A 13437-nucleotide genomic window follows, 5' to 3' on the forward strand; every position below is an offset into this window, starting at 1 on the left:
TGGAATTCTGGGCTTTTGACATTTGGACTGAAGGTGCATCCTAGTTCTCTTAGTGTTGTAACTCACAGAGATGCTCTGGTTGAAAGTACCATCAGTTAGGGAACTTCACAGGGAAGAGGTGGAGGAAGACGAAATTCCCTGAATGCCATGTGTGGGGCTGGCAGGGAAGGAAGAGCAAGACTTAAGGGGTTTATGAAGGGAGGCCTTCTGATAATGTTTTTAGCAGATGAAAGCTGTTCAGACTGCTACCTCTTTCTTTCACTTGTGCATCAGTGACACTGGGAACAAAACCAGACAAAGTGGGATCTTAAGATCTCATGCCCTAAGATTCAGGAGCAGTTTAGCCATAAGATACATATATTCTGAAAGCTGCGGATCCCACTTCTGCCCAGTCAGGAAAGATTGGCAAGGATTCTCAACCAGTCATCCATCTTCTGAAAGGTGAGGAGATACATTAGACAATGTTCACCTTTCACAAAATCTTGGATGACTCACTCAACTTCCCTGAGATTTTCTCTATCTGAAAAGTGAGCATCATGGTATCTACCTCAGGCAGTGATTATTAGAATAAAACTAGATCATGTGTATGAAAACGTTTTGTGAACTGTAAAGCCCAATGAGGCAAGGTTATGTTTCCAAGGGCTTTCCACCTTGAACAGTCTGCTGGACCAGGAGCAGTGTGCTTTCTCAGGATTGGCTTCTGGAGCATGTGTGGTGTAATAGATGTGTGCAGCCATTGACTTAACTTGTCAAGCGTCTGTCCTCAAGTGGGCAATTAGGGAAATACATTTGCACTAAAAATGTAGAGCGATGTATTTTTCATGACTAAGCTTACAATTTTATTTTAGGCTATTATATAGAAAAGACCAGGAAATTAATTGGTGCCCTCTAAAACGCAGAAGAGCAAGAGATTAATCTGATAAATGGTTTCCATTAAAAAAATTCCATTTGGTTTCCCAAATTTATCTTGTCTCCTGTGGTTTCTAAATGCCACAATGCCCTTCCCCTGTGCTTACTATGGGATTCTACTGCTTCTAACATCCCTAGATTTGGAGAATATTAGTATTTATGCAAAGACAGTAGTACAACTTAACTAGAAAACTAATCCTTTAACTCTCTAGTTCATGCATATTAACTGAAACCACTTTTGTCTTTCAGTGTAAGTTTTGGTTGATACTCAGGATGTAATATTTGTAGATACTGAAGGTGAGGCTTTTGGTGACGCCATTTCATACAAGTAACGCAGCTGAAACCATCCAAGTCAGTCCATTGTCAAGGTTCCGAGTTATTAGTGCTCACCTTGTAATAAGGCGTCCCCTCAAGGACACAGTAAACAGGCAGAGAGAAGACTGTTTCAGGGGGAAGTCAGTGCTATTCTGGGGAGCCGGGTGACTGGTAGAGAAGAAATCAGTGTTTCCAAACCTTCACTCAGATGTCTTTGCGATCATATGGCTAGCGGAGAAAATTGGGTGGATTTCACCCCAGTTTTAAAAAACCACACACACTTGGATGCCATTTTTCCTAAAGAACACACCAAACCAACTGCAAATCCGGAACCAAGCATGCCGTTACATTATAACACTAAGTTCATATTTCTCTTGTTTGTCCTCAGATTGTTTTGCCTTGAAGTCTGGGTCAGGATCTGGGTGGTGGATTTCAATGAGAAGAAAGTAGAGGAGACCTCCAATGACAGAACCAATCAGAGGGCCCACTACAGGAATCCACCAGAAGTTATTTCCAGCTCTGAAATCAAACAAGAAATGAGTGACATATTCTCAGCCTTCCTCTGATATTACCACCTAGTTATTCTCTAATCAGCTAGTGTTTCTCTTGCTCACAGATCTCTTTTAACTCAGCAAAAGTTAAGTATAAGAGTATTCACTGAGCTGGGGCTGGGGCTCAGCAGTAGTGTACTTGCCTGGCATGTGTGAGGCACTGGGTTTGATTCTCAGCATTGCATATAAATACATAAAATAAAGGTCTATCTATAACTAAAATAAGATAAAGAGTATTCACTGTAGCATGGAAACCATCATCCTATATTTCCCAGTATACCCAGTTTTAGGCCATCTGGGAAAGTTCAGGTCAATTATTCAAGAATTTCCTTTCCCTGACCCTGGAATAATTAAGTCTGGGAATTATGAATGGAAAGGGAATGCCCAGAATGTGGAGATTCCTGGGTAGCACTAGTCCATGACAGCAATCAAAATAAATAATAAATGAATGAATATTTTAGAAGTCTAAGGTAGGGTATGGTCACGCATGCCTGAAACCTTAGCTACTCAGGAGGCTGAGGCAGGAAGATTACAAGTTTGAGGCCAGTCTCAGCAATTTAGGAAGACACTCTTTCTCAAAAAACAACAATAAAATGAAAAGGGTTGGGATATAATTCAGTAGTAAAGTGCCCCTGGGATCAATTCCCAGAACTAAAAAATAATTTAAAGCCTATTTGTGAATTACCTATTAAATACAATTTAAATCAGTGCTATTTTTTTTAATATAATAGTTCAGAGGTATGCTTTGATAGGTTTTTGTGCCATTACTCTCCTTTCCATCTAGAAATCCTCAGTATGCCTTGTGAAGTATGTACTTAGTAAAGGATGGGGAAAAGGTGGCCTTGAGAATTGTCATTACCTTTTTTGGAGAGAGAAAATCCATTTAAATGACTCCATAGAAAAGACCAAAAATGCTCAGAAGAAAAAAAAAAGTGGTATACTGTTAAGGACATATACATTTAAGATAAGACCATTCATTGTTTTCAAGCAAGAAAAATGATAAATATAAAAAATCAGAATAATGCCATGGAAGTGGCCAGGGGGCCAAAGGAGATACACAGATGCACAGGAGATTTCACCATGTTCTGGGTGGATCCCAACATCCTGATTTGAAATAATGGAGAGAATTTGGAATCTAAGATTAATAATTCCTATTTCCTAAATTTGGAGCTAAGAGGATTCATGGCTTTTCTTTTCATTTTTATATGATGCCCCATGTGACTTTTTGTTATAGCAAACCTTGATTAGAAAAAATTAAGGAAATAAGTAGAAAACATGAGTCCCATCCTAAACTCCAAATCTCATTCTAACCTCAGGACAGTCCAGAAAATCTTTGGGCAAGTCACTCCTCTGTCAACTCTGACTCCATCTGCACACTCCCTTCCACCTGAAGCATCCAGGTACAGTCAAACATCTTAATCACCAATGCAGGCTTGGGAAGAGCACTAAGACTGAGTAGGGCAGCCACCAGATGTCACTCTTGCTGCGTGGGAGAGAGGATGCTGCCCTGCCCACTCTCAAGGCGCCCTTTCCCACGCTCTCAAATCTGGATAGACTTTTGTATGAGAGGTGTGGGGGGGTGGCTGCTTCTCCCATTTGGCTTTAAAGAACTAGAAGCCTTCTCTGGAGGTCAGCATGTGAAGGGAGAGTAAGCTGCATGAGTTGGTACATCATTTCCTATGTAGTGAATCTTTCCCTTTCATTTAGCAGACTAAGATCCAGGTATTTGCCAGGGTACAAATCCTATCACTGGCTGGACTCTCTTCCTTCTCTCAGGCTGGACACATTGTGCCAGGGGTACAAATCATAAATGGATGAGCTCATATGTGATTTCTTGACCAGTCCTGTCTTATATACACTCAAGGAAGAGATTATTTGTACACTATGATTTGGTGGCTGCCAAGAACATGTCTGTGTTAACTGACTAAAGGAGCAACTTCAGAGACTCATTGCTTTGGGTAACACTGTTTTTAAAAATTAATAACAGTCAACAGATCCTTCACCCATTAAGTCATTAACATCCTGATTTGAAATAATGGAGTGAACTTTGATGGAAAACATCCTTAAGGTTAGAGTAGGAGTCAGCCAGGGTCTGCTGGCTCTTGCCCTTGTCTGATCCTCTGGCTCCCACTCCCTTGCCTGTCTTCCACTGCATGCCATGCAGGACAACTGAGAACCTGAGAGCCTGAGCACATGGCAGTCCTGCCTGTATCTGAGACCATGGAGGTAGACCAGGCTAGAATATCTACTAGGGTGCTTACCTGATAGAGGACCCTGAAAGGATGGGACATGTTGGGGACATGTGGGAAGCCTGTAGTCCCTCAAAGTTTTGGGGGAAACTTTTTTGGTTGAAGATCATCAGCCATTCCAGCTGTTTCCTAACAGATTTCTACTCCTGTAGTCTCTGTTTTCAACTCATACAGTAATGCCAGGTTAATTTTGCTAAACTGACATTCTAAGCATATCAAGCATCTGCCTTAAATACTTTGCTGCTCCCTATAGCCTACAGAATAGAAAAATTCAAAATTATTATTCAGGGAGTCCATATCCTCTATGATCTTATGATTTCCAACCTTTTTTATGTACCCTTTTTATGCACCCTTCCTTCTATTCCAGGTTGCTTGTTATTTTAACATGCTGTGGTTAAATACAGGGTCCTTTCCACCTGAGATATCCTCTTTGTTGCTTGAATAAATGTGCTCAAGTAGTGCAAAATGCTCCCACTTCCCTACCCCCATAATTCCTAAATTTGGAGTTATAAACCACCTCTCAACTCCTGGAATCAATCAGTCAGATCTCCTTAATGGCACTTGACAGCTTAACCTTGTATAAGAGCCTTATGTTATAACCTCTTACATAGAATATAAATAAATTGGTGAAGGACAGCGACTGGGTCTTATCATCTTAGCACAGGGCCTTGTAAGAGATCAGGTAGCTGAGCAAATGAATAAACAACGCACATGGGTTAAAGATGCGGATGCTAACGAGAAACACAGGGCTCAGGGTCTCCCACAGACCTGGGTTCTCCCAATGTACTTAACAAGGCAAAGTGAGATTGGGAAAGATTGAAACAATCATGATTCTTAGTACTTTGAATGAATCACTAAGGAGGGCTGAAAAGGGAAGGAGAGGAATGTGGTCTCTTGGATTAAGGTTCTGAAAGTGGGTTAAAAGAAACTCATGAACAAATTCTGGGCTCTGGAAACCTTTAGGACACATGCTTGTTTGCTCCATTGGAAGAGCAAACAAGAGATCCTTCCTAGTTGGGGATGTTTTCATGTTCTAGAACAGACTTTCTCAATCACAGCACTATTAACATTGTGAGCTGAATAATTCTTTGTTGTGGGGTCTGTCCCATTTATTGTAGGATGCTTAGCAACATCCCTGGCCTTTAGCCACCAGTTATATGTACCTATCCCACTCTCCACCCCCAGGTGTGACAACTAAGAATATCTCCAGTCATTGTCAAATGTTCCTGGGGTAAAACTACCTACCTCAAGTTGAAAACTATTGTTCTAGAAAATTCATTGCATTGTAAATTTCTTGAGGATAGGGGATAGTGCTTGATTCTCTTCATATCTTTCAACCCCTAAAAGACCTCTGGTACACAGAACTTACTCATCCAGGCACTGTGGATATAGCAGGAAGAGAGCTGATAAAATCTCCAGGATATTTATACTCTGAAAGCTCTTAACAGTATCTGTGGTAGTGATCTGAATGGGATCAGTTGTTTTACAGCTTGTTTTTCACACCTGTGAAAGGCAACTCAAACTCTCATTTAAATAAAGTTATGTCTAGCATCTGACTGGATGTACAGGTCAGCATTTAGAAACACTCAAGTCCTTTGTCCCCACAGTAAACATTACAGTGGGATTTGCTCACACATGTTTTATCTACTCCCCTCACTCCTTGTTAGAGCCCTGTTTCCTGGTGAGTCAAAGTGAGTTCCTTGCCCATACACAGCTGTCATAGTGGAAGGGATGGGCCTCTGTGACTTCATGAGGAGAAAGTGGGAAGGAGTTCATGGGCAAAGTTTGTCCTAGGAGACTGGCACGTTCTGGTACATTCTGAAGCAGAAAGCATGGGGTCTTGCTGTGTCTGGGGCACAGACTCTATAAGTCCATTCTGTCAGGAATTTCTTATTCTTGTTTTAAGACCCAACTCAGCCCTTGCTTCATGGGTCATGTTTTTCCCTACGTCTTTGGAAGAGTTGATGGCTCCCTTCTGTGTTCCCTCTGCACTTTCAGGGAGTGCCAAAGCATTGACATTGTTCAGGGGAAGTGTCTTTACTGATTTCAAGATTTCCTTGCCTAGTACAATAACTGCAGCATAGACAGGGTCCAAAAGGATCTGCTGAATGAATGATTCACAAGAAGGAGCCCATTGGTAGCATGAGAAGATGTAAAATCTAGTCTCAACTTCGCTACAAAGTTATATGGACAAGTTATACTACAAAAACGTTCACATAAAGCTATAGACAAATTTAGGGAATATTATTATTATATGGGACAGGCCTATCTGTATTGAATTTACCTAGACCCTGCCTCTCTCTCTGCCTGCCTCCCCCTCTCTCTTTCACATACGTGCAGACACAAGGCCACAAGACACCAGTGCAGTGCCCCTGTTTATGACCGGAGCATGGACTTCACCTCTGCTCTCTAATCTGCACACCTCGGGATCTCCAGGTCACAGCCTAGCCCTCCCCATGAGGCACTGCACTCATCCTTTTCTCTCTTCCCCATCCTTGTTACTTACGTGAAGACCTCAAACCCCCATCCTGCCAAAGCAGTGAAAAGTCTGGGACTCAGGTCTCGAGCTGGATTCATGGCACAGCCACTGTTCAGTCCCAAAGAAGAAGAAATGAGAATGATCAGGAGTCCAATGACAATGGGCTCTAGGCCTTTAGGAACCCCCAAGTTTCTGGAGTCAAAAATGGCGAAGACAATCAAGAGGAGAAACATGGTGGCCACCACCTGGAGAGGGAGAAAATACGCAGGAGTTTTAACCTGTATTTTGCACACTGTCCACCCCTTCTCACCAAAAATAAACTAAGTAATGAGTAACACACACTGGGTGAGCATATGGGTTTTCTTTCCACAGCAATCCTAAATGTAGATGGCAATATAATTATTCTTTATAGAGGAGTTACCTGCGCCAGAGCGCACACTTGGTAAGCAGCCGCAGGTTTGGACCCAGAGCGTCCAGCCCTAGAGAGTTATCTACACTATCCTGGTAATCTGTCAGCTGAAAGGAAAAGCCAGCCACATTCTGGAAAAAAAAGAGTGAAGAGGTGGTTCAAACTGGTGAGAAAAACAGTGCAAAGCAGCAATAGGTGAATGGGCAAAGAAAACGGACAGAAAAAATCATGAAATAAAAATTGAATTAGGCAACAAATGGGAAAATATGATTTGTAATAAAAGAAATTCAGACAATAGCAAATGTTTATGAAAGAAGATTGGTTCTTTCAGGGTTTTCTAGTGGAACTAAATACACATGATGCTTTTGAAAGGGAATTTAGCAATAACTTAACAACATTCATTTAAAAGTATAAATTTATTCATATGATTTAATGTTATTGAATATTTGAGAATTATACCATAGAAATAATCTAAAACATGGAAAAGTTATAGAATACATATTTACTTAATCATTATTTAAGTATTAAAGACTGTAAGCCACCTAAGAACACATCTCTAAGGAAAGAGCTAACTCCACTTCATGGTCTACTATAAAAGTCACTAAAAACTGTAAACATGAACACTATGTAGTCACTCTTAAAATGCTTATGACATTAAGTGAAAAAATAAAATTATATGTATTATTTTATATTTAAAAGCCCACCTAAAAGAATAATCATAAGAGACCATACAAAATGACAACAGATATTCTGCAGTTGTAGGTTATAGCTGGTGTTTCATCTTCTCTGTTTTCTAAACCTTCTAAACTATTATTTTGCTTTAACAGCAAACCCATATATATTACTTACTGAACATTAATATGCTTTATATGAAGAACAGCTGGCACATTTTGAAATGAATGGCACATGTACTTTACCCATGGTACTTCACAGCTTTACTTATTAAAACTTCATCATAACACTGTAAGATAATTCTATTATTATTCCCAGTTTATAGATGAGAAAACTTGGGTAGAAAGAGCTTAAGACACATGCTCAAGTGTACGAAGCTGCAAAAATCAAAGAATCAGAATGGGAAACCAGTAACTGATTTTAGAGTTTCAATTCTTCGCCATTGTTATAGTTTGGATGTGAAGTGTTCTCCAAAAGCTCACAGGTGAGGCAATGTAAGAAGGTTCAGAGAAGAAATGATTGGGTTGTGAGAGTTTTAAGCCAATCAGTGAATTCATCCCATTATAGGGATTAACTGAGTGGTAATTGACATGGCAGGGTGTGGCTGGAGGAGGTGGGAGTTGGGGGCATGGCTTTGGAGTACATATTTGTATCTGGCAAGTGGAGAACTCTCTTTCTGATTTCTGATCACCATGTCAGCTGCTTCCTTCTGTCACACTCTTCCGCCATGATGTCTTGCCTCACCTTGAGCCCTAAGGAATGGAGCTGGCCTTCTATGGACTAAGACCTCTGAAACCATGAGCCCTCAAATAAACTTTTCTTCCTAAAATTGTTCTGGTCAGATCCTTTAGTCACAACAGCAAAAAAAGCTGACTAAAACAACTATTTAATCAGCTTTCCAAAATAAAGTAATATTAAAATAATTTATATTCACAGAGATATGTCTCCTAAGAGTAGCCTTCTCTAGAAAGCCCTTCCTGGCTCTGGAGAAGAGTAGAAGCTCCTGCTCCTGAGATTCTTCTGCATTCTTACTTTACTTCCACTACTACCCTAATCACCTTGCAATCACCCTGTTTATTTGTCAGATTGAGCATCTTGCCTTGAACTCCTTTAAGAAGGAATGCTTGGAGCTATACCTGCCTAAACAGGAGCCCAATAAATATTCATTGGTTAAATGAATGATTATTAAATAAATTGTGAAAAATACTTGAATAGTATTTAGAGATAACTATAATATTGAGATAAGGTGGCCCAGATATACGGTAAAGGTGGTCAACAGTTCTGCTGGGTGTTAGCTGACTGGCAACTGACATTCTCCTGAACTCCTTCTAAAGCCAAAGGAAGACAGAGAAACTTCAGGGATTGCTAATGGTCAGAGTACTCGGTTTTTCTACTTTGTCTTATATAATAATTGGCTTAAAAATCATGATTCATAGAGGAACTGGCAACACAGTCTGAAACAAGAATAGAGAGAAGAAAGGTTAGGTGACAGTATATGAATAAACGTCAGTCAAGACATGATAACCATCAGTGAGGTTGGACCTCCACTCACCAGATACCAAGCAATTTCCTTGTTAACAAACTCTTGGTGAAATATCTTAAGGAGAAGAATTGGGAGAAGATGTGAAATTCTAGAAGATTCCATCAGGAAAGCAAAAGAGAGAAGAAAGCAGAGAGGGAGGGAAAGAGGATTGGCCAAGGGGAGCAAAATGACTATTTGTTGACTGCCCAATATGTTCCAGGGATTTACTCTGTGATGCATCAGTCAGGTATTGTTGCTGCTCCTTATTGGAAGATGGGAATTGCGATGTCAGAAGTCTGATGCCAGAGAGTTAAGGGATCTCTGCCATCTTACCTTCAGTGAGCTCTTCCTTCTCCCTCCATTCTTCTCTCTTCATACCTTTTTCTGTGTTGCTGTCCTAAATTTATGAAAGAACTGCTCTCCTGACCATTTCCTTCAGATGGCTCCAATTTTCTCTAGTTGGAAAACTCCTATTTCCAAGCAGCTAACCATTCTCAGGGCTGGCAAGGATCTCAAAGGTGATGTATCTTACACTGTCCCCCATCCAGAGGCTTAATCTCCTGATTATTAATCCCTCTCATTTAGTCTCCACTCTAGCATCCCGAGGCTACCAGACTTGCCTCCAGCATCTCCAGTGGTTATTGTCCTTGAGAAACAGAGTTTGTATTTAGCTCAGGTGCAATTTCTGACAAGTTTCCTCTTATGAATGTGCTTTGTTTCACCATAATTTCATTCATTTATGAACTCACCCATTCGTTAATAAATAATTTTTGAAGCTCAGCGATAGAGCACTTGCTTAACATGTGTGAGGCCCAGGGTTCCATCCATAGCATTGCCAAAAAGGAAAAAAAGGAGCACCTATTATATACCAGGCAATGTGCTCCCACCAAATCTCCTTGGGAGTAGGTGACTATACACATCAGAATAATCTTCTTTTTTTTTTTCTTTTTCCTGCTTGACAGCCCTTCAAGTCTTTGAAAGGTACTATCATGTCCCATCACTTCCATCCCTCTTCCACTCAAACCCACATACCCTGTCTAGACCACATGTCCCTGTTTTCCACTCATTGCTTGTGTACTATCATTATCTTTTTGTTTCCTCTTCTAGAATCATGGCATTTGGAGAAGAGTCTAATACTCTCAGTGTAGAGTAAGGTCAGACCCTTATTACTTCATTTGTGTGTCTATTATTGCAGCTTACACACTCCTTTTTCTGGCAACCACCTCTCTTTCTCACTGAAACTTTTCCTATTGTTCTAGGTCTTTTAGACTTTCTGCTCCAGATGACTAATGTGATTTCTATGGTCCAGTTCTCTATGTAATTGTATTTTATTTTACATTGTGCTCTTGTTCTCATGTGATCATTGTGTTCCTCAGCTAGATTCTAAATTCCTGGGCAGATACTGTTTCCAATGTCTTTTCCTCATATTTATTATTTTTATCCTTTGAAATAACCTGATGAGGGCTAATATTTATCCCCATTTTACAAGTGAAAAACTTGGAACTCAGAAAGTTTAGTAATTTCCTGAAGCCACCCAGGGAGATAGGGACAGAAATCTTATTTCAATTCAAGTACTGACTCTGAATCTTAAATCTTTACAACTCACATTATCAGTCCTTCAAGCTCCAGACACAGGACTGAGCACATAACGAGTGCTCAATAAACACTCATTGCTGTTTGGTTTGTTGATCAAAGTAGAAAAGAAAAGAATAAGAACAAGAGGACACAGTTTTTCATCCATCCATGGAATGGAGGTGGCCATAGTTGGTAAACTGGAAGACCCTTTTATACACATGCTCACTCTGGTCTGCCCCACTGTACAAATTCTCCCTTTCTCCTTCCCTGACCAAGATGACCAGCAGCCTTCTTGGGACACAGCCAGGGAGGAAGAGTCTGTTAGACTGACCATGTTGGTTCCACACAAACCAAACAAGATAGTGGTGTTATTGGCTACACAACCAATTCTCTGGTGCAAGCAGCCAGCATAATTGTCAATAAGGCAGAGAACATTTATCTATCTGAGAGTTTGGATAAATCTAGACTTATGGTGAAACAGAGAGGATAAATTATGCCCAGGCTCATGGACTGCACTGCATAGTCCTTGCATTGAGATAAACATGTCTTTTTTTGTAACCTCCATACTTGGACCATGAACACAACAGAGACAACAATCATAAAGTGAACCACATTTGCCTCTATAGGGGTTGAAATGTCCCGGTCATCCATGTTTTTCTGGACATCAACTTAAGTGAAACAAGTGTGTGTATTAAAGGCAACAGAATACTTTTTTTAGTGGTATCAACTTCTGCTAGGGCAAAACAATTAAGAAAGCTTGGGTTGTGCCCAGTGGCCTCTGACTTTAGAAATACAATCCTCCCTTTATGTTAGGCCCGTAATGCTCCAACACATTTCCCTTTTTAGTTCATGTCTTTTCACCAAAGTTAGCCTTTGTTGAATCTACACTTACTTGGTCTGCAAATGCATTCCCCAGTGATAGATATGGAGCTGGGTATGTTGCAAAAATTTGCGCTGTTGCATTTTCTCCCACGATGAGCAATTTTCCACCAGCAAAGGACATAAGTCCATCTATGGAAGACAGAGCTCTGGCACATTAGTGTTCTCTAGGAGGGGTCAAGGGGAGCCTATGCCAGGCCTCATGCTAAACAACAGCAGTCAAACACTCAGGAATCACCTATTCTCTTGACTTCACAGTATGTTAGTCTTAGAGATGCCTGGGGGGAATCCCAGGATGGTGGTCAAAGGTAGAAAGCCCTAGGTTGCTCTGATGGTCTACTCCAAAGTTGACCCAAATCCTTGGTCAGCGGGGTCCTGGAAACCTATATTCTTTGGGGGAAAATTCTTAGAATTTTCAAAATCAACCTAAAGCCAAAGTGGGGTTTGAACTTGCTCTAGGCAGAATTATTAATTCTTAGAGATATTCTCAGTAGTGTACTCCCGAACCTGAAGGTGTCACAGTGTAGTGAAGAGATGGGGGATGGCCATTGGACCCTTAGAACAAGGGGGATGGCAGACACTGACACAGCCAGCACTGACCCCAGGCCTCTCTTGCCATAGCCGCTGGCTCTCTACATTCCTGGTCTGCTCTTACATTCCCCTTTAGTCCTCATAGGCTTTAATTCCCAGAGAAACACTTGGTGGGGGAATGCCCTTTTCTACAACCTATTTCCCTAAGCCTTGGTTCATAATTCCAGTTCCTAAGGTCTTGTGTTTGATAATCACAATGGATGGAGGCTCACCTTGGATTAGATGGAAGTATTTTAGAAGTTGATTTCATAGAATCCCAATATTTCTTAGTTTGAAGGATTTTGAGAATCATTTAGTTCATTTTTCTTACTTTCCAGAGAAAGAAACTGAGGTCCATCAGTCAGATGACTTGTTTATGTCACACAGCTACTGATGGACAGTCAGAACTAAAGCCTGGTCTTTGATTACCAGTTCTCTGTTTTCCCCTGAGGTCTACTGAAGAATGGAACATGGGCTATTTGAGAGGAGGGGGTCAAGTCTCCCCCACCCAGCTTGTTTCTCTGCTGTGCTTTCTCCTTCAAAAACATTTCCCAGACCCCATCTCTAAACACTTACTTCTCAGAGTCTTTGCCATCACGGAGCTCCTCTTATCTCAGACAAATCAGAGAATGCAGAGGAGAAGCTGTTGGACTACTGTGTACAGGTTGCAGGTTTGAGTATAAAGATAGTTCTGGGACACTTAAGATGTCACCATTTTCATTAAGAAGCTTCATAAATTCGCCCAAATGATGACTTTGGCCTCCCTATCTGAAATTTAGAATGTCCTTTCAATTCTAGAGTGCTTCCTGTTCTTGCTTTATCTCACTTCTCCCTTCCAGGAAATTCGGGCTTTCAGATGATGCCCAGCTCTTCATAACCTTTAAATGGAGGGATCCTACTCACCATAGTAAATGCCAAAAAGAGTTGCAGCCCCCAAAAAGGCTCCCAAAAACTGGGCTCCCACATAAAACGGCAATTTAGACCATTTCATCCTTCCAAAGACACACATTGCAAAAGATACAGCTGGGTTGATGTGGCCACCTGCAAGGAAGAGAAGATGATTGGCATGTCAGAAAGCAAGCCTGGAGGGGAAATTTTATAAGAAAATCGTGTCCAGAGACCTCAGGAAGAATTCAAGCTTCTAGAAGAATTCAAACAAATGTATGTGTAGAGAAAGAGGTATGTGTGTGTGTGTGTGTGTGTGTGTGTGTGAGTTTGTGTGTGTGTGTGTTTTGTATGTGTGTGTGTATGTGTGTGTGTGTGTGTGTGTGTGTGTGTGTGTGTGCACATGTAAGAGAGACGCAGAA

At 40.9% G+C, this 13437-nt stretch overlaps 1 protein-coding gene across 1 annotated transcript in view; it reads right to left on the reverse strand.

The window, feature by feature from the left end:
- Positions 1-693: 693 nt before the first annotated feature.
- Positions 694-13437, reverse strand: part of AQP9 (aquaporin 9) — a 42079-nt gene continuing 29335 nt past the window's right edge. The window contains exons 3-6 of the mRNA XM_081292777.1: positions 13034-13171; positions 11574-11692; positions 6531-6748; positions 694-1743 (exon numbers count right to left, since the gene is read on the reverse strand). Coding sequence (XP_081148903.1) covers positions 1569-1743; positions 6531-6748; positions 11574-11692; positions 13034-13171 — 650 coding nt within the window. The 3' untranslated portion in view covers positions 694-1568. The remainder of the gene's footprint in view (positions 1744-6530; positions 6749-11573; positions 11693-13033; positions 13172-13437) is intronic.

This window comes from Spermophilus citellus (genome assembly GCF_964194105.1).
Source record: "Spermophilus citellus genome assembly, chromosome: 4".
In the NCBI taxonomy this organism is placed as follows: Eukaryota; Metazoa; Chordata; class Mammalia; order Rodentia; family Sciuridae; genus Spermophilus; species Spermophilus citellus.